The following is a 22428-nucleotide window of genomic DNA, read 5'->3' as shown; positions in this document are numbered from 1 at the left end:
CAAAACCAAACTCACTCACTCACTCCGGCTTGATAAACGGTGTATGTTAATAGCTGCTTGGTCTATAAGTGTATTTGCCTTGAAATCAATATTGATAGGATTTCATTGATGAAGGTAGATCCTGTTCTTATTCCATGTTCAAAAATTAATTTGTTGTTTATGTAGTCTATAAGAAAAATTTCTGATCATTGTTCTTTACCATAAACTGTAGCACAGGTAATGACCACAAGCGCGATACTTTGGTAAATAAATCCTCTTAACATAACTAAATCATCCTGTAAGTTATAATAAATGAAATATGTGAAGATATATATGAAATTGACCCCCTTTAATTCAACTCCTTCGAGCCAGTAACATTTGAAAAAAAGGCTTAAATGAGTGATGTGATCAGTGCCATGATTGACTGCGACTTGAAGAATGCATTTTTCTGTTTTAGTTGTGCATCACTCATCACTAATACAATGGGTTTTTTTTGTTATTGTTAAACCCTACACAGAGCAATATTCCAGACATGTAGCGGCAGTCTGAAAATAATTGAGTCTGGACCAGACAATCCAGTGATCAACATCGTGAGCATCAATCTATGTAACATGACCCTTACAACAAAGTGACCGCAACAAGTAGATTACCTAGCATGAACCAGAGCCCAATCATTGCTATTATGAAACTCTGATAATTATCTTGATAAGCTGACACTATAAGTTGTTCACTTGTCACAAGGGGGTCATGGGCTCATGTACCCTCGAGGTTTGTTTATGTTCCTCGAGCCCACATGGGTGTACATTGAAAATAATACTTCCCTGTAAGCGGGGTACATTGAAAATAATAGAATAGCGCTTAGCCAATCAGAAAGCGACATTCATGTGTGAGGTAAGATAAAATAAATTATTAACTGAAGAAATGGTGGATAGCATAATGGTAAAAGCATTCACCTGTCATTCTGAAGAACTCAATTCAATTGGCAATGTGATACGACCATTTCTGGTGTCTTCTGGTCTTATATTTGTAGAATACAGCTAAAAGTGGTGTGAAGCCTCTCTCACAAGCCATGGCCTGATAACCCATGCTTATCTTAAGAAGTGACTAACAGGACTGGATGGTCAAACTCATTGACTTGGTTGATACGTCATCATATGCCAGTTACATCAGTCAGTACTCATGCTCATGATCACTAGATTGTATGGCCCAGACCTGATTATTTACAGATCTCTGCCATATAGCTGGAATAGTGCTGAGTGTGGTGTAAATATGAACAAACTCACTTGCCAACCCATATAGTTGAATCTTATGATCAATTTAGGATGATGTGGATATTTCCAGTTGGTAGACAGAAGGATGTTGCATATCCAAACATGTCTACTTTTCATTGTTTTGATGGAGTTTATGATGCATAGATGCTGAACGATACACCTGATGAAAAGCCTCCGCTCGCATGTATCTATTCCTGTATTGTCTTGTTATGACAATGGGCTTTTAACTGTGAAACACAATCGCAAGTTTTAGAAATGTTCATGTTTGAAGCTGATAAGTTGTAACAATTTCTCATCAAAATTGTTTTTGTGCAGTGTGAGTAGTATTATTGGACAATTGTTAAAGCGATAAAAGTCTTTCTAAGTATTCTCGTTATGAGTGAAGCATCAAAAGAGTTTATAATGGCTACGTATAGATAGGCATCAGATTTCATTTTGTCTTGTCCCAAGGTAAGCAAACGCCAATATTTCTGATGGAATTCAGATAGGGGAGTGTGCTTCCTGACTGGATTGTCTGGTGATTCTGTGCAGACATTCCAGATGACCTGTAGTGGATGATTAGCTTCACATTTAGAGCCACAAAGCATGCTGGGTAATCACCAGTCTGCATCATAGTTGCCAGAAACCATTGTTTCATACATGAATAAACTAGCTGCCTGATGACTCTCGTTGAGTAGAGATTGGAAAATATTGCCTTGGCTTCGTGAATTACACGTACAGCATTCAGTTGCTGTTTTGATGGTAGTGTGATCCAAGCAAAACTCAGTTGATCATTATATTTTTCATATCTTGCATGGTTTGTCTGTTGTGAGATCCATTAAAACTATTTCTGTTGGAACAAGAATATTTGGAAATGGCCTGATTATCATACAAAGATCCAGTTTGCAATGTCAGCCTAATCTTTTCATTACCATTCAAGGAAACATACAAAGAAAGAAATCTTCAAGTTCATTCAGAAACGGTGATCAATGAGACAAGGTATTATAGTCAGCTATATTTCCATATTCCCAACTCAACCAAACATGGTGTTTTTTTCAGACAGTTAGGCTGTTTTACATTGGGTTGTAACAAAAGCTGAGGACACAAAACTATGACTTTATCTTTAGGCTCTGCAACAGTGTGTAGACTGTGTGAAGCTGTTTCTGGGCTATCCATCGTGGTGTTGCTGAAATACTGATGAAAGCACCCACAAGCATAGCTTGCTGAGTCAGCAATATACTGCTACACAGGAACTAGTAAATATGGAACAAGACATTACGATTCAAGCACCCTAATGCCTGACATCCTATCAACCAACCCACACTGCCATACCTTCTCATGTCTCATAAGTTGTTACAACAGGTCTGATGTAGGAATTTATGAAATCCGTAATGAAACTATTTAGACACAATCTGATTGTGTATTCACTTATAAAACTGAGGGAAGCTTTATGTTTATTCAGACACAAGAATCAATGGAAAGTCATAGGGATGCATGCATAGTCAGAGAGAAATTTGAAACATTAGTGTCTTGTAAACTGTTACTGTGTTCTTTGTTATTGTTATGCACCCTTGAATGTTCCGGGTCGAATAGGTCTTCAGCAACCCATGCTTGCCATAAAAAGCAACTAAGGTCTTTGTAAGAGGCAGCTAATGAGGTCGGGTGTCAGACTCACTGACTTGGATGATACATGTCATTATAAAGATTCCCCATAAGTCCGTCCACTCATTATCATTTTGTTTCTGGAGCATAACTCAAAAACCTTTCAGTATTTTGATAGATATTATAATCTGAACCTATGGTTGTGCCGTTTGCTATTTACAGATTTTTGGCATTTTTATTTTTTTTGTTTTTCCTTGAAATGTTTTGGTCTTAGTCTAATGGTGGGGTGGGCTTTGTTTCCGGTGCAGAACTCAAAAACAGTTCAATATATTTCTGCCAAACTTGTGAGATATATCAGTCAGAACCTAAAGTGGTGCCTTTTGCTATTTACAGGTTTTTGTGATTTATTATTTTCTTGGTTTCCATGGAAATGTTGCAGACTTAGTTTCAAATTGGAGGGATGGTCTTCATTTCCGGAGCAGTTCTTAAAAACTGTTAAAATATTTTCTGCAAAACTGATTAGATATATCAGTCAGAACCTATAGTGGTGCCTTTTGCTATTTGCAGGTTTGTGTGATTTATAATAGGCTTCATTTCCAGAGGGGAACTCAAAACGTTCCATATTTTTCTGCAAAACTTGGTAGATATATCAGTCAGAACCAAAGATGGTGCCTTTTGCTATTTACAGGTTTTTGTGATTTATGATTTTCTCAGTTACCATTGAAATGTTTTGGACGTAGTCTCAAATTGACAGGTGTGTTTCGTTTCTGCAGCACAACTCAAAAACTTCTTAATATCTGTCAGTAAAACTTGGTAGATATGTATGGCAGACCCCAACATGGTGCTTTTTGCTGTTTACAGGTTTTTGTGATTTATCATTTTCTTCGCTTCCATGGAAACGTTTCAGACTTTGTCTCAACATGGAGGGATGGCCTTCGTTTCCGCAGCAGAACTCAAAAATTTCTTAATATCTTTCAACAGAACTTGCCAGATATTTGTGGCAGACCCCAAAGTGGTGCCTTTTGCTATTTGCAGTTTTTTGTGGTTTATCATTTTCTGGGTTTCCATGGAAACGATTCTGATGAAATCTCGAAATGGACAGATGGGCTTCGTTTCTCGGAGCACAACTTGAAAAGCATTTCATATCGTTCAGCAGATCATGGCACATATGAGACAGATGTTGAAGTGTTGCCTTTTGCTGTTTACAGATAAATGACACTTATATTTTTCCTGAATTCCATTGAAACAGTTCAAACTTAGTCTGAAAAAAACATTAAGTAACTGTCAGATGATTTGTCCTTTCAGATATGTAGGGGTTGGGGGGATGTGTCATCTTCAGATCATTCTTGTTTGTTTGTGTTTCTCCTTTGGTTGGCTTACGTCATCAGTTCCCAATTGTGCAGGTAGTTGCTCATGATGTTGATCATTGGATGTTTGGTCAATAATTGATTCTTTACAGTCCTACCACCGTATAGCTGGAATATTGCTGAGTGGGGAGTAAAATCAAACTCACTCACTGTTTTTGTCATGAGAACATGAGTACCCAGGTCCAATTCAGGAATCAGTTGAAGTCGCTTTACCAGGTCTTGCAGAAACTCAACTAATCTTGATATGAATGCTCATCGTAAACATGTCCTCATTAACTGGTTTTTATTTAACTAATTAATTAAGGAACTGAGTTATTTCTCCCTGTGAATCTAAATGTGTACAACCAGAACATACTGGAAATACTAGACCTTAGACAGATTCTATACAGGAATCCATGCAGCCCATTACAATTTTACATTTACAACTGGAAATTCCCATTTAGTTGCCTTGTATCATGTGATACTAGTGACCTTTTCACCTCGGCATCTACTTGCAGTAAAGTTTGTCAAAAGTTGCTTAGCTGGTCCTCAGATGAACAGTGTATGGCTGGCAATCGAGAGATATTATGACTTGTGAATATATCCTTGACAACATACTGATCTCAAACAATGTGAATTCCTGTAGGGATCTTGCTTGACATTTGGTAAAAATCAATATATGTGAAAGGACTGTGTTATTGTTGGATGTGTTGAAAAAACTTTCTTACATTTCATTGTTACACGTTAAACACAATATTTATAAGCTGGACTGAGCCACCCATGATGACATTGCAGCAGGTGGAAGATTGCCTCTTGAAATTGCCGTGACTTTGGGTAATACATCATGAATCACTGTACCAACCAATCAGCTTGTATTTGGATTTATTACATCTCAGGGCAGTCACAGCTAGTGCTTACCATAAACCTACGGCGCATGTGATTAGGTTTCATGTATATGCAGTTTCAGTATCATCCTCAATAAGCCTTTCCTTACAGGGATTGCAATGCAGAATAGATCATTTCTTGATTCCTTTTGGGGATTCTGTGACTGCATCACTATTTCATTCATGCTTGTTCTGCCTTATTCTGTGGCATAATACGTCCCAAATTTGTCTCCCAGTTCGAGATTCTGGGACAGTATATGTCTCATACTTGTCGCACCATTTTAGTGCAGAGTATATGTCATGCTTTTCTTTCCATTCAGTTTCAGGGCGGACCATATCCTGTGTTTGTGTAACTGTGGGGATTTTAGTGCAGAATATCTCTCATGCTTTTCTCCCTGTGGGGATTTTAGTGCAGCAATATCTCTCATTCTTGTATCCCTTTTTGGGATTTTAGTGCAGAATGTCTCATATTTGCCTCCCTGTGGGGATATTAGGGCAGAATATCTCTTATTCATCTCTTCTTGTGGAGAATGTGTTACACATGCCTCATTGTTGTTTTCCATAAAACGGTTCCAGCTACATGCTAGTGTGTGTACCTGTGGGGTGTCTACAGCCAAACAGGTCCCCAACTGATGTTTAGATGGTCAGATTTTTTGACTGGAGGATTGTGTGAATGTGTAGAATACTTGCATAGGGCTTCAGTGATTGGTAATTGCCTGATACAGCAGTGATTTGATGCATGACCTAAAACAACATCCAGTCATTCAGATTCTGAAATGAGATAGTGGGGTAACCGTGTGGCTTAAACATCCGTTCATCATGCTCAAGATCCGGGTTAGATTTCCCACTTGCGTACAATGTATGAAGCTCAAGTCCTGTGACCCCTGATGAGAAAATCCTGGAATATTGCTAAAAGCAATGTAAAAATCACTCTCTCATTCACATTCAGAAACTTTTGAAGGGATAAACCTAAACATTTCTAGCTGACACTTGTACTCACTTTTCTCGAAGAACTATCACGAATCTCAACCTTGGTCACATGAAGAATATTTCATCATGCAACATGAAAATTGATTTACAGATTTAATTAGCTTCCTGGAAGCTTGAAATATGTGAATACTGTTCCAAAATTCAATTCGTCACAGTTATTATAATAATATTTGTTATGTTGTTCAAGTTCTTATTGCATTATAAAGTGATCACATAGTATAATGTATCAGATTAAAAATTGTAACTAATGATAAACGGCATGTCTTCCTTATATTTGTTGCATTTGTCAGGCGGTAAGTAAACCAATTTCCTCATGATGGAGGGAAAAGTCAGCAGCTAATGTAATCCTGGTCTGTGGTTTTATCAGATTTACTGCAGACCATGGAAGCATGTCGATGACTTATCAAACTTCAATCCATTAGCAGTGGCTTACTTCCAATACATTTTGGACATTTTGTTTCATTCTTGATTCATACAATTGAGTTATTTCAGTTACAAATGAAATTATGGCTTCCAAACTGTATTCTCTACTGGATTTATGTTAATTCTTTAGCTCAGAGTGGTCTGTTGTTTTACAGACTGTGACACTCCAACGTGACGGAAGGATGTGAATTACAATTTAACATTGCGTTTTCTTTATCCTCGCAGATTATGATGACAATGATAATGTTGAGATGATTGCCCAGTGGTCAGTAGAGCTGCTAGGACTGCCCTAGTGGTTGGCATAGTGGTTGGCATAGTGGTTGGCATAGTGGTTGGCATAGTGGTTAAAGTGACATTGAAGAGTGAGTGAGTGAGTGAGTTTAGTTTTACGTCGCACTTAGCAATATTCCAGCTATATGGCGACGGTCTGTAAATAATCGAGTCTGGACCAGACAATCCAGTGATCAACAACATGAGCATCGATCTGCGCAATGGGGAACCGATGACATGTGTCAACCAAGTCAGCTAGTCTGACCACCCGATCCCGTTAGTCGCCTCTTACGACAAGCATAGTCACCTTTTATGGCAAGCATGGGTTGCTGAAGGCCTATTCTACCCCGGGACCTTCACGGGTCTGACATTGAAGACCTAGGCTCAGTTCCCCACGTGGGTAAAATGTGTCAGACTCTGGTTTCCCCTGCTGTGATATTGCTGGAATATCGCCAAAGGAGGCAATACCTCACTCACTCACTCACTCACTCACTCACTCACTCACTCACTCACTCACTCACTCACTCACTCACTCACTCACTCACTCACTCACTCACTCACTCCAATGTGTGATACCCACTTTTGAGCTAGCTTTGATATTGCTGGAATATTAAAACCACACTCACACTACAGGCATGGGTTGCATGATTAGGATATATATGGATACAGAACGTTTTAGCATTCACTGATGTTGCTGAATTTCCACAGAGTTTATCATCATGAAAGCAACAAAATGGCATTTAACATCTTTTTGAGGACTCACAAATGTAATTTCTGAAACACACTTCCCTTCAATCTTTCATGACTGGAAATTTCTTCTGATCCTGTCTCCTTCAACCCTCATCATCTTGGGTTATAATCAAGTGTTATAAAACCAATATATTCCTTGGAACGCTAATCAAACCATACTATGTTCTACAAGAGCCAGTGTTGATTCCATTTTATTGTTTCAGACTGTGTACGGCCTACTGTTAGCATATCAGCATACAGAACATTAAGTTTGATGCCTTACCTAAACTATACGCTCTTTCAAATACTCATCCATCACCAGTAATTATGAACATCATTCGCACATCACATCAAACCATAGCCATACTGTTGTCCACTTTATATTACAATAAGATGTCAAAATAACCAAATCAAAAGCATCTAAATCTATTACACAGATCCAGTCATAGCTCGGACTTCAGAATCCAGACATCAGTCTCATACATGCACGAATTTCACAATTCTTAAAATGTTTTTCAAAATCCTGTAATTTTACAAGTTGTTCTCATTCCATTTGTAAAGGTCAATCATAACTGACATGCAAAACGAAAATCACATCCACAGTTGCCCATACTAAGATCGATTTATCATGATTCATGGACTGTCACTAGATTGGATCTGTTCCCTTTCATGAAACATGCTGTCTCTAAACCTGAAAAAATGTATGCAGACATGAAGACGGAGGCAAGAAAGGGGCACAAGCATCTTGATGTCCTGGAAGTTCCACAAGGAATGAGTGAGTTAGCGAGTGAGGGAGTGTGGTTTTTTACCACTTACAGAAATATTTCAGCAATATCACAGCTAGGACTTTAGAAATGGGCATGAAGTTATTGTGGCTTTCTCATCCATATGAGGTACCCATTCACAGCTGGGTGGTCAGGGACGCATAGTTACAGTGCTTTATGTTTAATACACATGTTGGTCAGTAGTCTCATGATGATGAACTCAAGAACCTGAATGATTAAAAAGATGATGATTTTGTGTTGATAATATAATGATTGGATGATGATGATCAGAAAATATTGGAGGGAAATGCTACTTTAATGCAGATTCACGCATTGCTGAGGCACTTACGAAGATTACTGTCTATCCTGGCTCGAACAATCCTATTGATCTGTGAGTAGACGTTAAACTCACCCATCTGATATTAACAGTGAGTCAGAGAACCTCTTTCTTTTGACTCCAATAAAATGGCTGTCAAACTCTTTTAAAGTTATGACGATAACTCTATCTCTCAAATATTTCAGATCCAAGGTGAATTCTATTTTGCCTTATACTGCAGTGCTGCAAAGGAGTTAACTCCATCAAGTTTTCCCAATGTATTTCAAAGGTCAGAGCACCTTTAAATGTTACAACTTACATGCAAACCAGAGTTAGAGCTCCTTTAACTTTTACTGCAGCCTTTGGAACTGATTATTGGGGTTTGTGGATAGGAGTCGGTGCTATGATGGCAGTCTATAGCCTTACGAAATCACACGACTTGAATAAATTTCTAGGGATGTGTGTTTGTAATGGATCAGAACGCTCGCTCGTTACCAATCAATCATCCATGATTCTCAAGATTTGCCGAGTCGGCTCGGAACCTACGCGGCCTGTTCCATTCCCCGGACCAGCTTGTGTTCAGGACGGTTTGTTTTTGTTAATTTGTTCCATGTAAATGGGACTATCGGGTTAAAGTATGATATGGTTCCTGAATGATCAGGAAAAGTCCATACAACATTAATCATGGATAAGAAAATTGGAAAACCAAAGCGAAAAAGTGTTACTTTTCGTGCTGATGATTTAGTTGGGAAATCTGATAAGGTAAGTGCTCATTTGGTTGAAATGTTATAGATGCTTTGATGCATCAATTCATGCTATAGATTTTTATCAGCAGAAGTATTCCATTGATAATGCTTTGACTGCTCATTTATTAAATCGTAGATACTTCCTCTGCTCTGTGTGTGAGGGCTGTCGGTTCAAATTAACTATGCTGAGTTACTGCATTAGAAGCCTGAGGTTATATGAAATAACCCTTCGTGGAAGGTCCTGTCTATAGACACTCCAGATTGGAGGCATTAATCTGCCAGTCTCTAGGATGGAATAAAAGATCCATGCAGGTAACTTGGCAATTACATGTATTTTAGAAAAGCAAACAGCAATATGTGTTGGTGTTAATCATGGATGTAAGATTAGTTCTCTATCTTCTGGAACCTCTTACTATATTGCATGTTCTGATGAAAAGTGGGGTTTTATTTAAATGTAAGTTGATATATAGCCATTAACAATGATTGTTCTTTCATATATATTCCCCCATTTGTAAAGGGAGATAGTGATTTGTTTGTTTGACACAGCTAGTTTAAACTAATGCTGCCAGCTGCAGATGCTGTTTTAAGCTTTAAGAAAGAGTTAATATATCATTGTGTATATTTCTTCAGCGGAAAATTGACATTGATCAATGGAACTAAATGCTATAGTATAATAGTATAGGGAGGATATTGATCAAAATTTTAAAAACACTTGATCTTTTTTTAATATCACTAAAGAAAATCATGTGCCCAAAAAGTTTGTAGTGGTGGGGCGACCAGGGATAGCCTAGTGGTTAAAGTGTTCACTTGTGATGCCAAAGGGCCGTTTTTGATTTTCCACATGGGTGCAATGTGTAAAATACATTTATGGTGCCCTCTGCAGTGATATTGCTGGAATATTTTCCAAAGTTATCATAAAAACATGCTCACTCAATGGTTTTGACTTGTTTTGAGTAGAATGCAAATGAATAAGCTTAAATATGTATCAGTATGTAATGACAAATTTAGCGTCATGTTAATATCGTAAGTGTATGTCAGGGACTTTGCGAGAAAACAGAGAGTTTGTTGTTTTCTATTTGATATGGGAAATATTACATTTATTAAGGTTAAAATGTGTCAAGCCTGTGCATATCAATGTTGCTTAGTATTTTTATGTAGCTAGCTTTGAATGAAATTGTAGGACGTGAGTCTATACTTCAGAGAGTAAGAGGCGACTAACAGGATAGGGTGGTCAGGCTCGCTGACTTGGTTGACACGTCATTGGTTCCCAATTGCACAGATTGATGTTCATACTGTTGATGATTGAATTGTCTGGTCCAGACTTGATTATTTACAAACTGCCGCCATATGGTTGGGATATGGCTGAGTGCAGCGTAAGACTAGACTCACTCACTCACCCTCACTCCATTATTCTCACAGTACATTCCTGTACTAAGAACCGATGAGGTGATGTTGATAAAGGTACCTGAATATGTACATTCTGAACCAGACAAATTCCAGGAAATAACAATATGGGGATAAAGAAATGCCTTCAAATATTGATGATCCTTAACTTTTTTTTTCTTCAGTATACACTGTTCATACTGTCAGTCACTACTGGCAAACAAGGATAAGTTGAGCACCAACGCGACAATTGACACTTTTTAGCATGTATGAGTGCAGTCCACAGGCAGATGCTATTGTGAGCGAAGGGGCCGCCAGCTTGACCGTGATAAAGTATAGTGCAGTGGGTGAAGTGTGGGTGTCTTATGAACAAGTTGTGTGCTGCTATAAGTGGAATCAATTTCATCATCATGCACAGAATCGTGCACTAGCCTATATCTGCTCTTCCTTTCACGAATAAAATGAGTTTGCTTATTGTCGTGCACCGTTCTACTTCTCGTAAACCAACTTATCCTTGTTTGCCAGTAGAAACCAGTATGATACTGCCAAGCATGGAAAGAGTCAGTACAGTATTAGATCCACAATCACAGGTTTCAGCCTGTTCCCCAAGTTCTAAAACAAAAGTTAATGAACACCCAATGATTTCTTCAGATACATAAGTGAAGAATATTCTAAATATTCGATCTTGTCCAGACATTATCTCATATGAGTATTCTGTCTTATATTTGGTTCAGCACACTGCAAACCCAAACTACTCAAATCAGTTTCATTCACTTTTCCAGGGCGATGGGGTAGCATAGTTGAAGTCCCAGATTCGATTCCTCACATAAGTACAATGTGTGAAGTCCTGGTGTTCCTGCTGTGACATTTGCTGGAATAATGCTAGAAGCAATGTAAACTCCCTCACTCACCTACAGTTTTCCTGTGAATGAAGCTGGATTTTTTATGGCATTGTATCTACTCAAAATGTTTATTTTTTTAACAAACAACTCAACTGCATGTGTTTATGGCTTTATGGAACCATCCTTTTAGTGCCAACATTTTCTGATGTTACAGTAAATCAATCTGTTTGAGAGTGTTACAATCAACATGATAAATCACTAGGAACACAATCTAATCCTATCCTGAGTGCCAGAAGCATTGGTTTGTGATGGTGTAATCACAGCTACCTTTGATGAGATATGGGCAGTATGTCACTATTGTGTCAGCTGTTCCCCTTCAGAGCAATCATTTCTCAACATCATTATCAATCTTTCCTTGGCTTGGATTTGTAGGACATAATGGATACAAGAAATGCCAAAAGCTCATATGAAGAATATTCATTATTCTAACATGAATCTGAAAAATTCTCAATTCTGATTGGTCAGTCAAGTCAAACCATCTCTGATTGGAGCAGCTGGTTTGTCATTGCAGAAGCTAGTACTGAAACGTTAGCACTTCTTTTCATTTATTGTTGGCTGACATTTCTAGGTTATAAAATAATGGCCGAAGTAGTGCATGTGTGCTAGAGCCTGTTGTGGTTAAGATGCATGGGCATGGACTTTATGATGCATGGACATTAAGATGCATGGACATTGAGATGCATGGACATGGACTTTTAGATGCTTGGACTTGGACTTTAGTACCAGAGCCATAAACCTCATTAGCATGGGTACTAAATTAAGGACGAGCCTGATGATTTGTTTTATTGATTTTTTCTCAAAAATGCTAAAAGCCAAGTGAGAAAAATAAAATATATTCCTTTCAGTTAAATTAGGTTTGATGACTAAATTTAATAATAATAATGAAACGTCTTAAATACCTTAGTGGTCAGTCAGATGTGATAAAATGTGTCTGTAAATAATGTGATTATATCACATCACAGAAATTAATGTTTGTTCAGATGGCTAAATTAAATCATGGATCTGTAAAAATGTAATAAAATGGTTCTGCCTTTAGAAACATTGGAAGGTATATCTTTAGATAAAGTAGATCAGATTGTCAAAGCCTACACAGGTGCTGACAGTAGCAATGCCCTTCATTTTTTCTCATCCAATGCTCATTGTTCCTGTTTCTTGATTTTCCTTACTTAGGCTTCTTTTTCTTGAAGATAATGTCACGATTTCAAATGACAATTTTTTAATTCCATGATAACAAATTCTATTAGCTAGTCAGTCCATCTGATTGACTAACCACTGCAACTTCAATTCTATTTCAGCAGTGTAAACTTGAAGAGAAGAGTATTTGGCTGTTTCAGTCAAGTCCTATTTATTCTCTTTCTAGTTAACATTTCTGACCTTGGTCATATTTTCTGGTCATGCAGATGGTTCACTGAGGACAAGTATGCATGGAAGGTGAAAACAGGGATATTTTAATTTTTAATTTTGGAAGATTTTAAGAAAATTGAAAAATATATACCATGCTGTCCTTGTAAATACGTTCAAATAAATGTATTTCTGACAATTGCTGCAAGATAGCTGATGCAGCATTAGCAGTGCTGCTAAGCAATCACTCACTTGCTTTTTTGTGAAAGTGGCAATAACTTCCAAAGTACTATTTCAAAGGAACACTGAACAAAACTTTTTACTTGCCTCAGTATGTTCTTTAGATGTTATATATATTTATTTATGTATATTCTTTCCCATTAGATATTTCAAAAACACACAGTCTGTCATAACAAGTACCAGTATTTAGCTATCTTTGACTACCAAGTATATATATGTGAACTGCTAATGACTGAAACATTTTCAAAATGCAAAACAAATTATAATTAGTGTTCAGCAACATATGCTTTTTGTAAGAGACAAGTACATTTGTAATGGGATCATGATGTCTAGCTGTCTAAGCTGTGCTGATGCATGCAAACTTGTTCCAAATGTGCTCAGGTCAATCACATGATTGTGAAGTTAAGATTCGATTATTTACAGACCCATCATCTTTAATGAAAGATAAAACAGTCAGACAAACTTACATACACACAGTTGTCAATTATGTTGATCAATATATACTTTTAAAAAAAAAGTAGGGGATAATGAACTTTCAGTTTGGATGGGAAGTGGAAACGTTAACAAACGTTTGAAGGACAGATATCTTTAAAATGAACACGCCACCATTTCCCTCTATTACCACCCATAAACACAACGCATGATATGCATGTGCACAATGCAGTACCCCCATACATGTGCATTAGGTCCCATTCTTGATTTTGACGGGGTTTTTTTCATGGAGGTCGAGAAATCACCAAGAATATTAATTTTGACACTCATCTTGCATCACACATTTGTTAGTGTTTGTTTCTAGTGAAAATCGTATACAATCGTATAATGCAAATTACATGCCATATACCAATTATCTTTCAAAAGCGACTACATTCCAAATAACTATGGTTGTAAGGAAATACAAATGGTGATGCATATCATATTAACAGTGATTCTCTCTGATAAATAGATAAAGAAGAAAAAAAAGAAAATCCCCTACTTCTTTTGAAGAGTATATTCTGATCAGTCATTGTATCATTTCAAGCTCACAGTTAAACGGCAAATGTTTTGTGTGTTTTCTGCCCAGAATGTTTTCCTGACATAATCTTTTGACAAAGCATATCTCCTACTTGTTTAGGTTGGGGTGGCTTAGTGGTATTGAGAGAATACTGCCTAAAATACCACTCACTCACTCACTCACTATCTCACTCACTTACTCACTATCTCACTCACTTATTCATGTTTCATTATTATTGGTACTGATTATTAATGTACTTGTGAAACACAAGTTGGTCAGACCAAGCCATCACATTATACAGAAATATATCAACATGAATTTGGAATCTTTCAATTGCAATTTAGGAAATTTTAGTGATATTTTCTGCATACTTTGAGCCAAATACAACCTGTAAACAGAGCTACACAAATCCCTGCAGGCTATGAATGACTGGACCATTTGGTATTCAAATCAAGCTCTGGATGAACAGTCAGACATGTTAATATCCCTAAATCTAACCTGAAAATATTTTTAGATATGCAAGTAATGTCAACATTAATGTGTCTGCATACATTTCTTGGGCTCTGTAGCTATCTAGACATTCCAGCCTCGTTTTCAAAGAATAGAATCTCTTAAAACCACTTCTCCACATATTAGCTGCTCCTGAAGAAACAGGAAGTTAATTATTGTATTATCACCTCTACTGTTTCACAAAGTCTTCTTACAGATGAAACGTGTGAATTTGTTAATTGATCATTGGCCCTGTTGCACGAGTGGAAACTCAGATAGATGTGCCAGACATGTTCTCAGCATAATTGATAACATCAATCACGATTGATAACAGACTTTAAGATTATTAATGGATTTTTATGAGTCTGTGCTAAGATGTGCAGAGGCCCAGAATATGAGCATTAATAACAGAATCAATACACACAGGATAAAGTAACTGTATGTTAATAAATGCTTGCTTCAAGTGTGAACATTTCTTCAAGTATCTTCTATATGAATGTCCAATTTGAAAAGCCCGAGACCACTGTGGATGAACTTATTACAGTCAAAATGGGAACAGGTCGCATGGAATCCTGTATTAATTAGCTACACTATAGCGCTTTATCACTGTTTGAAATGATAACGGTACACATTCTTGACCAATGGTTCACTGAGACACAAGTAATACAATCAGTCCTGATCGTTGTATAAACATTGATTGAATGCTGGATTTCAATAGAGGGCAAAAGGTTACCAGTGTAGGTATGCGGACATGATTTGGCCTGCTTGAAATTGTTTCCTAACTTGGAAATAAGGGCTGTGTATTTTTCATGTTTTGAACATAGACATGGAAAATTAAATGTGTTCTGTAAATTTTTCAATATGTAAGTTCACATCAAAGCTTTCAGTTCATGAACAGACTTCAAGTAATTGTGAATGTGGAAATGTGGTCTTTATGTTTTTCACATTTTGAAATTGAGATTGGAGTGTAGTGGTCATGAATAGACTCAGGTTGTTGGCCGTCTCCTTGAACCAGGTGATGTCACACCTTGTTGACATATCTGTCGACGAACAGTGAACTGACAGGTCCGGTATGTTTGCTCAAACGGGATGAGCTGGGACTATGTGGCTGCAATTTCTTAACTCCAGAAGAAATTCTATCCAATTTGAGAAGACTGGTCAAATGCTCAGGATATGTCCAGATCTGGATGGAAAGTATTTCATTGATTTTGAAAACCACTGGAAATTTCATTTTTACGGATGTGATCCAGTCAGCCTTGATCTTTGATTAGCTGATATCTCCTTTGTGGATAATCATGCATGGATTATGTTCAGCATAGCCTCAAGTTTGAGAAATGACACCGCTTGAAGAATTTCTAAAATTTGAAAGGATATCTCTGTAAAAAAATTTCCAATTTACTGAAAACAGTTGTTATAAGTAATGATATTCCAAAACACCTACTTTTCTGACTTTAGTATGTTAGAAGTTACTCTCTTATTAAGCCCCGTTTCTGGTGTCCCCATTTCTCTGATGTTGCTGGAATATTGCTATAAGCATCTTAAAACCATACTCAATCACTCACTCACTCACTCTTATTGAGCAGGTCAACACAACATTGGTTTCAGATGAACTTATTTATAACTGTTTATTTATTGACTGAAGAGACTGATATTTAAATATAACTCTCAGTGTGTGTTGTTAAATTGCTGTACTATAGCATTGTGTCATACATCCTGTTGTTTTCTGGCTTTGATTGTGTTTGTCTTTTTTTTCTAGGAAAAATGAAGTGTTTCATTCAGTCTTTTGTGAAAATGTTCTTTGATTTTATAATGTTTGGACTTAGTAAGAGTTTGTTAATTCAAGCAGATATGTCAAGTTCATTTAGATGAGTATCTTTAATGAGATAAGAGACGAGTCATTTCTTGTCACGCCAAAAGGAAATGCCTTTCTTAAAAAATGATAAAAACTTGAATGCAAAGACGGCATGAGGTCTCATTCAGGTCGGGTAATCTGCCAGTATTGATATCATGTCACATATGTTCAGCGGGAACATAAATTTCAAAGGCTCTACAGAGTACTCCTTGGTCAGTGTGTGTGGTGCATTAGGGTTTGAGCATGTTCATCCCTTTTGTGTAAAAATGTGTGAATTTTGATAAAAATGTCCTGCTTTTCAAGTGATCTACATTGTTAATCATACAAACTTGGACTGTGACAGTGTATCAACATGTGGACTCGTGAAATTAAACGGATCTGGTTCAACCTGTGCTGGATTCAGTGACTGAGCATTAGTGGGGGACATAGGTCGACGTGCACACCTAAATACCTGTAAACTCGTGTCGTTTGATGGAGTAGCCTCTTGTGTGAGTGAATGCTGTCGGGCTGTGACGCTGGCCAAGCTTGTTACTCTACCGGGGAAAAAGGCCGATATTGAGACTGGTTCCCACGTTAATGATGTGTTATGAGTCTTCCAATTCCACAGATCATCATTTCATGTGAAGACGTAAGTAACGGCATAGGATCATCATGACCAGGGTATATGGGTCATTATGCAGTGAGTTACGGCTTTGTCAGCTGTTTTAATTGAGTCTTGTGCATGCCATGATTCACACCTATATTGATTAGCAGACAGTAGCTGGTCTCAGTAGACAAGCTGGGATATATATCACATATTGGTAGTTATACATAAATTCAGTTTCAAATTTCAGATTAGTTCAGAGTTTAATCATGTTTTTTACCGTGTGTAATGGCTGTCTGAATGCAAGCTGGTTTCTTTAAATAATATTTTTTGTTAAATGAATTTTGACAAAATACTGTCAAAAATGTGTACTTTGATTTTGCTTGTTGTGTGTCAACAGGAGAAATACATATTTACTGACCATGATGCATAGCCTCCCTCACATTGTACTCCAGTGTACATGTGTTGAAACAAAAGGAGAAGTAATTCTCTCTCAATATTCACATTTGTGACATAATTGTCTTTATTGACAGATTTGTAAGCAAATTATTACCCTTATAACACAACAGGCAACTGAGACATTGTTCAAAACTTTCCATCATAAATTTTCACACGTCAGATGGAAGTATTGATTAAGCCTTTGACCTAGCAGCTGAAAGAATATAGCGACATGATTATGTGACTAGGCTTAGCATGCATACAGGTGAAAATCCTAGGACTGCAGACTGGTATAATCACATCATAGACTTGATGCTAGTCATTTCTGAAACATTTATATGTTCCACTGAGAGAGCTGTACCAAATTATGAAGTCGGCAAGTGCTTGTGATTCAGCTTTACATTGCCTACATAGTAAATATTAACACAGGTATCTGGTTGGGTTAATATCCATATGTAAATACTCTTGCATATGAACTATACATCCCTTGATAACCTGTAGCATACAGTTAAATACTGCAATTGTTGTACACTTCAAGTGGGTCACTGTTTGAATAATGGAATACTATGGTGCTCTCCTTCTACGCACATACTAGTAACCCTCTCTACTATTTGTGCATACACAAGTATATTGAATACACATTACAGGTGTATTCAGGCCAGGTACTTCTAATTTCTTGGTAATTGCATCTGATGACCCAAATTGTTGAACTTTAAAAGAATAAAACTGTTTTAAATTTTATGGATATTTGAGTGAGTAGTACTAGCTGTTGTCAAAGACGTCAGCTGCTTTTCTGAGTTCTAACTTCAGCTGTTACATCTGCACAATATATGAAAGCATCCTTGGTGTCATTAATCCTAGAATCAGTATAAGATTATATAGATAAGATCTCTCACTCTCAGTAGCACAGACCCGTGAAGGTCCCGGGGTAGAATAGGTCTTCAGCAACCCATGCTTGCCATAAAAGGCGACTATGCTTGTTGTAAGAGGCGACTAATGGAATCAGGTGGTCAGGCTTGCTGACTTGGTTGACACGTGTCATTTGTTCCCACTTGTGCAGATCGATGCTCATGTTGTTGATCACAGGATTTTCTATAAAGATGTTTTCAGAATAAAAAGTATAATGCTTGAAGGTTATTTCTGAATGCTAAAAATTATTTTTCTAAATGAATCCACAAATGGTTTTAAGTTAGAAAAGATCACAGTATGTGATTCTTAATGTTTCAGCCATCAAAGAGGATGGCACAGTATATTACCTGGCTAATTGTATGTTTGTATTTCTTACAGCATGGGGAGAGTGGGTTTGATTTTTATGTCGCTTTGAACAATATTCCAACATTATCATGACATGGACTTTAGAAATGGGTTTCACACATTGTACCCATGGGGGAATTGAACCCTGGTCTTCGGTTTGATGAGCGAATGCTTTACCCACTTGGCTATCATACACTGCCACTGAATTTTATGACAGCCTACATAATGACTATAAGGGATACTGCCAGCCACTTAATTGTCATTTATTTAGACTGATTTCCTGCACCAAAGCAGGAGGCAAATCTGGTAGTCAGTTTCATGACATAGTTGATTGTGTGATGTCTTCATGATCATGCATGTGATCACAATCACTGGATTGATTTCTCTGAACCAAATTTCTTACAGCTGATAAGTATGATATCTGAAATAATACTAAATGCAGAATTCATTCAACCAACAAAATACAATTTACCAGTACTGACAAATTGATTTCTTTTAATATCTGGAGAACAAATATAATAGGTTTGAGATATAGGTGCAATCCATGTACAGAAAGATGAAACAATAGTATTTCATGGATTCTCTCATTTATCAAACCCGTGAAGGTCCCGGGGTAGAAGAGGCCTTCAGCAACCCATGCTTGCCATAAAAGGCGACTACGCTTATCGTAAGAGGTGACTAACGGGATCGGGTGGTCAGGCTCACTGACTTGGTTGACACATGTCATCGGTTCCCAATTGCACAGATCGATGTTCATGCTGTTGATCACTGGATTGTCTGGTCCAGACTCGATTATTTACAGACCGCCACCATATAGCTGTAATATTGCTGAGTGCAGCATAAAACTAAACTCACTCACTCACTTTCATTTATCATTAAATAAGGACAGTAGGGTAGCATTAGTGGTCAAAGCATTAGCTTGTCACGCTGAAGACCTGGATTCTATTCCCTGCTTGGTTAAATGTGTCCCCCCACCACGGTATTGCTGGAATAATGCTAAAAAGCTGAGTAAAACTCTTAAGCTCAATCTTTCACTCACTCTCTTTCTCATCATTCCCTGGTTTCAGCTCTGTGAACGCCCATGGCAGTGGGGTAACCATATGATTAGAGCATTTGTTTGTCACCGTGAGGACCCATGTTCAATTCCCTACATAGGTACATTGTGTGAAGCTCATTTATGGTGTTTCCATAAATAACGTAATTTTGAAGCAGGATCAATGGATGTCCATTTCCAGTCTGAGTGTAGATATTGTAATTAATAGTGACAAGAGACATTGTCTCTGTATTAGAGTAAATACCTACAACCAAATCTGGAGCTTGTAATTTGACCTCCTATATAAAGTCCTATTTAAGTAACTTGCCTGAGACTTGTCAGCTGTTATTGCTACAGCGTTACTGAACCTTCAACAAACAATATATTTTATTACTTTTCAAGCAAGACCTTCACAGGTGACAACTGATTGTGTGTTGCGCCTACAAGGTTAGTTCCATGTGTGGTGTGTGCACATGAGTATGTGGAAATAGGATTTCATATCCTTATAGCTGTAATCCTAATGTTCTGCACTTAATGCCGAGTCAGCAGGTTTAATAAATATTGTTGTGTAACCTGAAGGCGTCATTTTTACGCTTTGATACCTAGTGGAGCAGACATGTATGATGGTTTTGATGTTTAGGCCATATTGTTTCAATTAGATTTAATAGAATGATCAAAAGAGCTGAATATTAAATCTTGTATTGTCGATCACGCATAGCTATGACTCAGTAAAACATCAATTGATCAAATGGTTCAAGAAATACCTAATATTTTTCACAAATTACTGTATTATTATTGTTTAAAAAAAACTTGCAAACTCAATCACACCCAAGCAATACAAAGGGAGGACATTGATTACTGATCATAGACGATCTTTTACTGTTTTTGTACAACACTTAAAAGATCTGAAATCCAAAAGATCTCAAATAAAGCTAATAAAAAATATGTATTAAATTTGACGATTTTGTACAAAATGCTCAGGGAACTGTTTGAAAAGGTGTTCTTTGCATTTAAACCATTGTAACTGCCATCATCATTGCACAGATGCCAACCTCTGTGATTCTGCTGTCGTCGCTACATATTTTAATTATGCAATTGCATTAGAAATTCTATGAAATTTGAAGAAAATTCATTAAAATTCCGATGTATAGGCAAAAGCATATTTTTTCATCAATTAAATACATGTTTGCAAAAAAGATTTGACAAGAAGTTTAATGCTGATAATTTGGAAATCTGCCATTGGAAATATGTGAAAATAAAACTTCACTCGATTAGTGTCATATCTTCCTCAAAATCCATCATGATTTAAAGTATTTAGTTGACTACTAATTTCATGGTTTTATGAGCGAAGAATCAACTAGGATTCATGAATTGTATCCTTGTGAAGAATCAAACCCACGTCCTTGGCACAAAGAGTGCACAAGCTAGGCTACCCCACCACACCATTCTATCTTAAGCACATATACTGAGTTTTGTAGTAAACAAGGAATTGATTCTTATTATTCTCTGATGGTTCAGATAAATGAATGCAGGTTTTTAGATCAATTCAATTTCAAAGACATTCAGTGATTGTCAATCAAAAAGGTTTAAGGGTTTGTCTCAGACTGGCTATTACAAAGTGAAAAGAAGTGTTGGACTGAGTAGTAATGTTGTCTTATCACTAGTACAGGAGTACATGCAAAACATCTATTCAATACTTTACATTATGTTTTAAGCTGGGTAATTTACACTTTGTTGCAAAGTGGAGAAGACTTTCATTTGAAGATGGCAGGCCAGATTATTTCGATTACATTGGTTTAGGTGATAGTGTTTGAAGCTTTCAGCACCATCCCTCAGTGTTTATTATGCAGTTTAATTTTTCTGTTCTTTTCTTCTTTGCATTTGTTCAGTTCTGTTCAGTTCTAACATGTTATTTATTATAATGCAAACTATGGCATTCTGAGAAGCAAGATACAATCTGGACAACTTTGATTGGTTTTATTCAAATGGTGACATATGAATGACCTAATTTCTGAGAATGGCTTTGACGCCAGCATTGATGGTGCATTCCACTGAATGTTGCAAATCAGGATAGTCAAATTATTGATATATATATATCACTGTCTGTATTCATATTGTGTGACTGTATTAATACAGTTTAATGTGACTGTATTAATACAGTTCAGTGTGACTGTATTAATACAGTTTAATGTGGCTGTCTGTATGGATATATATCATTATATGATTGTATTGAGTGTTTTGTGCCACCATCAGCAACATTCCATGTGTCAAGTCCATGCCTGACAAACAGCAGCACAACTACAGAATATCAGCCAGATATATTGTTAAGTGTCATATCACCCTAACCCTAAACCTTACCCTAACCCTAAATCTTACACTAAACCTAACCCAAAACCTTACCCTAACCATAACCAAAAGTAAACTCGCTAATGCGTTAAAAGATAGCAAAAGCTATCCAGTATTCTGAATTCTTGCCCAAACAACTACTAAAACAAGAGCCAAGATACAAACCACTGATACTATCCACTCCATTGATTTTTAAGCTGTCTTTTCAAGGATTGTTTTCTAACTCTGAATTTCGATATGGCATGAAAAACATGGAAAATGAAACAAAATATAAATT

At 37.0% G+C, this 22428-nt stretch overlaps 1 protein-coding gene across 5 annotated transcripts in view; it reads left to right on the top strand.

Annotated features, from left to right (window-relative positions):
- The window catches only part of LOC137288283 (four and a half LIM domains protein 2-like), a 150852-nt gene that overhangs the window by 36349 nt on the left and 92075 nt on the right, over positions 1-22428 (top strand). For 2 of the 5 annotated variants that reach the window (XM_067820775.1, XM_067820773.1), the window contains exon 1: positions 16910-17125. The exons of the other annotated variants lie outside the window; for them this stretch is intronic. In XM_067820775.1, the coding sequence (XP_067676876.1) occupies positions 17084-17125 (42 nt within the window). In that variant the 5' untranslated portion in view covers positions 16910-17083. Of the gene's footprint in view, positions 1-16909; positions 17126-22428 lie in introns of those variants that run through there. 5 annotated transcript variants of the gene reach the window in all.

Source organism: Haliotis asinina, chromosome 6 (genome assembly GCF_037392515.1).
Source record: "Haliotis asinina isolate JCU_RB_2024 chromosome 6, JCU_Hal_asi_v2, whole genome shotgun sequence".
Lineage (NCBI taxonomy): Eukaryota > Metazoa > Mollusca > Gastropoda > Lepetellida > Haliotidae > Haliotis > Haliotis asinina.
This window is presented reverse-complemented; position numbering and strand designations above follow the sequence as displayed.